Source organism: Sinocyclocheilus anshuiensis, unplaced genomic scaffold, assembly GCF_001515605.1.
Source record: "Sinocyclocheilus anshuiensis isolate Anshui unplaced genomic scaffold, SAMN03320099.WGS_v1.1 scaffold62, whole genome shotgun sequence".
Taxonomy (NCBI): Eukaryota; Metazoa; Chordata; class Actinopteri; order Cypriniformes; family Cyprinidae; genus Sinocyclocheilus; species Sinocyclocheilus anshuiensis.
This window is the reverse complement of record NW_015544180.1, coordinates 1,628,247-1,632,606: the sequence shown is the minus strand read 5'-3', so window position 1 is coordinate 1,632,606 and position 4,360 is coordinate 1,628,247. Positions and strand designations below refer to the sequence as shown.

The 4,360-nt window shown below is 37.6% G+C and overlaps 1 protein-coding gene across 1 annotated transcript in view; it reads left to right on the top strand.

Moving 5' to 3' along the window:
- Positions 1 to 4,000, top strand: part of LOC107696366 (protein shisa-6 homolog) — a 106,204-nt gene extending 102,204 nt beyond the window's left edge. The window contains exon 8 of the mRNA XM_016496668.1: positions 3,165 to 4,000. Within this exon, the coding sequence (XP_016352154.1) occupies positions 3,165 to 3,793 (629 nt within the window). The 3' untranslated portion in view covers positions 3,794 to 4,000. The remainder of the gene's footprint in view (positions 1 to 3,164) is intronic.
- Positions 4,001 to 4,360: the final 360 nt, after the last annotated feature.

Here is a 4,360-nt window from a genome sequence, read left to right as displayed (position 1 = left end):
ACCCAACACACAGCTTCTTCAGTCTGCTGCCATCAGGGAGGAGACTGCGGAGTCTCCAGGCCAGGACCAGCAGACTGAAGGACAGCTTCATTCATCAGGCAGTCAGGAAGCTGAACTCCCTCCCGACCTTGCCCCCCACCCCAGGTCCTTCCACTGCCCCCTCCCACTAACACACTGTGACCTGCACCAGTCACTTTGTGCAGCATTGGTCTGCTCACTACCTCATTCAGCATTGACCACATTCAACTACCTCTACTGACAGTTTAAATAAAGAACTGCTCTCTGAGCTTTTTTGTCACTTTAATCAGACTGAATAAGCTCTTTTGCACTACAGTCATTATATCTGCACTGTTTGTTTACTTCACTGGATTGCACTTTATCTGCCATGTGCCTTGTGCTGCTTTATTTATCTTTTTTTACATGTCCTTATTTGTATATTTGTATAGTTGTATTTTATATATATATTTAATCTGTATTTATCTGTATTTTTACGTTCTACTGTGTTATCTGTATGCACCAATGGTCTGAGAGTAACGCAATTTCAATTCTCTGTACGTATGTGCTGTGCATGGGGAAGAATTGACAATAAAGCAGACTTTGACTTTGATGACTGAGAGATGATCATAAAAACTATCATCTTACTAAGATATATTATTGGGAAATATAGAGTGACTGATATTTATTTATTTATTTTCAGGCTCTACAGGATTAATATGCAAAATTAGCTTTAACTATTAAAAATTTCAAACAGCATTTACAGGGGAACGACTGGCTTTTATGGGTCGTCTGTTAATAAATAAACATTAAATTACATTCTCAAAGATTGAGAAAGCAAAAAAGAGTTATTTAGCATGATAAATAAGAGAAAGACAATAAAAAGGTTGCTCCCTTTGGCTCATATTGTAGCTGACCTGAGAGATTAGCATTCATCCTATTCTTGTGATGGTACGTCCAGTGGACTTCATCCCGGATGCTCATATTGGACATCTGTGGCATTAGATTGCATTACTGCATGCTGATCTGAAGCCGTCGTATCTGAGCGGATAATTGAGCTCTGGGGTCCGGAGTGACCATTGGCCCGTAGGCAGTTCGCCTGACCTTTTCACGTCTAATGTCATGCCCTCACATCGGCGTCTGCCAGAAGCCTGCGCTGTCAGTGATGGTAATTCTGAACTACACCAGCCGGCCAGCTATCGGAACCTGTCTTCATTAGCTCCAAGATAAACAGTTCAGTGGAGAATCGATAGCTGGTCTCATACTGAACGCTCACAAACACATTCATCTGCAGCTGCAGTCTCTGTCCACTGCTGCTCAGGAAGGAAATTATGTCATCGATTTTGGGGAAGCGACTTAAAAACTGGAGCTTGTCATCAGTTCAAGTAGTTACAACTTTTAGAAAAGTAGTTAGCTACACTACAAGCTAGTAAAAGAAGTTGTTAAATTTATTGATTTCATTTTTTGGACAAGTTTTTTTTTTTTTTTACATTACAGTTAGAAGTTAATATACTTAATCTTTAGTGTGATAAATGAACCTTTCTTGAGTCCAAATTTGCTTGGACTGCCAAAACTTAAAAAATGTTAACACAAAATTCAGGTGTGACAAAAAAGCATATAGATCAGATATTAATATAGATAAGATTAATTATATATTATTATAATTATATATATATATATAAAATGTTGTTCATAATGAATGCTACTACAATTTATGTTCTTTTAATACATATATTTTTCATTCTTGTTCTGTTCTGAATACCATTAACTATATTTGTTATTTGTTGTGGAGTGAGGGGGAAATAAAATACACGTTTAAATTAATATAGTGTAATATAGTGTTTAAGTATTAATATAGTGTTGTTTGTAAACATTTCATTTTATTTTCTGGGTATTAAAATAATAATAATAATATAATATCAATAATAATAATAATTTATCATTAATAAGTTATCATTCATAAATATTCATTTTATTTTACAGTGTATAATTACAATAGTAATATTTTTTAATATTTTATTTAGTAATAATAATAGTAAAATTATTATTATTATTATGATTATCATCATCATCATTATAATCATCAAGGATTGCATCCCAAACACCTGCTTCATGAGTAACTAAAGAAAAAAATTAGAGCAACATCTCAGGAGAAATGCCCTCTTCTTGAGTTCATCTGCTCCTTAACAAACTCTACACATCCCACATAAACACACACACACACACACACACACACACACATATCCCTGATCCGGAGAGACTCATAATAGCAGCATCGACTCCGACTTTGTGTTTCCTGAGCCATTGTTGAGAAAAACAAGAAAAAGATTAACAGAGCGATAAAAACTGAGAAAGTGAGGAAACAAAGACATAAAAAAACAATTTAGTGCCGCATTTTTCCATCAGCAAAATAGTTTCTGCTGGACTTGTAGCTTTGGCATCAGTTGCATTTTTTTTATTCCAAACTCTAAGTAATAAAATTCAACTCAGGACAGACTTTTGTTCTTATCAGTCAGAGTTTGTTCTGTGTTTGTTTTCTGCTTATTTGACTCTGATCCAGTGTTATTTTAGTATACTTAATATAGTATAATAGTATTTATTATTTATTTATTTGTTTATTAGTTTACATTTGTATATTTTCCATTTTAATTTTAAGCATATTTTTCGTGTGTTTCTGTTGTTTTCATTAGTTTTTGTTCTTGTTCAATATAGAATTTTTTATTTATGTTTTTTTTTTATATGTTTTTTTCTTCTTCTTTTTTTAGTACTTAAACTAAACTGCATTTCTAAATTGGACATGTTAACAGAAATAAAAAGTTTTTATATTTGATTTTATTTCAGTGAATGTCCATTTTATTTCAACTATCACAAATGATTTTCAGCAGTTGTGTTGTGTTTTTGTTTTTATATATATATATATATATATATATATACACACACGTGTTAATTTTTTATCATTTTATTTCAGTTTTAGTTTATTTACTTACTTATTTTAAGTTTTAAACTAAAGAAAAATGACAAGTGTTTCCTTGGCAACTAACTGAAAAAATAAGATAAAAATTTTTAAATCGTATTTTAGTATTAATGTTTATTGTATTTGATAAAGCATAAATGTTTTTCAGTAGTTTTAGTTTTCCGGTAACCACAGTGCTCTGCTCTCTCTTTCTCAGGCGGCAAGGACGACGAGTACTACATCCGAAAGCATCATTTACCCGATCCGACGCCTCGCGGCGGCAACCTGCAGACACACATGATCAAGCTGAACGTGGATCCGCCGGCGCAGCGCCAGAAGCCCAAACGCGTGCAGCGCGCCATGTCCCAGGACCACGTGCTCTCGCCCGCCCGCTCCAAACCGCACCGGGACTACGGCCTGAGATCGTACAGCAGCGGTGCCGGCGGTCTGTCCCCGTACCACGGACGCATCCTCTCTGAGGAGCAGCTGCTGTCGACTGACCGACTGCACTCCCAGGACCCGCTGCTCTCGCCGGATAAGATGCTGTCCTTGCGGCGCTCCGATTTCCGGGAGAAGGCCATGTCGCGGGCGTTGTCGCATACGGACATGTTCGTGCCGACCACACCGGTCATGGACAGGCACTACAAAATGATGAAGATGCATTCGCACCCCAGCAGCAGCAACAACGAGTCCTACAACACACTGACTGTGAACAGCGCGCAGGTGGGCAACAAAAGGCAGGCGTTCGCCAGCCGCCGCATGCATACGGTGGACCACCTGCAGTATATACCTGGACATCACCATCATCAGTACAGAACCGCCAGCAAGACTGAAGTAACTGTCTGAGAGAGCGAGACAGGAGAGCTAATGATGTCAACAAACAATCCAGCTGGAGGAATTTGCAGCAGTGTCCCACTTCGACAGGTTTCTTTTTTTAAGCGTCCCACCTTGACCCGTTCCTGCTTCCAGCGCAAGCTTTCCACTCCATCAGTTCCGGGTCGGCTTGGGAAGGATCCAGACTTTCTTCTCATATGTAGAGCAAACGCAAGGGCTTCATGCCTGGATGCTGGACTAGAAGCCTGAAACTGTTTTTCCAGAACTGCTGCAAAACCTGCACTGTTTATACGTACAGTGAATCAGAACCTATATAGATTTATGATTTCTAACTTGAGTCCTAAACAATAGCGATAGCAGTTGAATATAAACTGATGTAAGCACTTTAGCTAGTGCCTCTTCTCAAAACAAGTCCCGTTTCGATACCGAAGTGGGGAAAGGGTTTAAAAGCACAATAAATGACTGACATTGTTTTTCTTTCCTTTGTCACATTCCCAGCTAACAGGGATCATTTTAGAACTTTAGCTAACATTCTGAAAAAGTTATGAACAAATGTTCTACCTGTAACATTAATAGAAC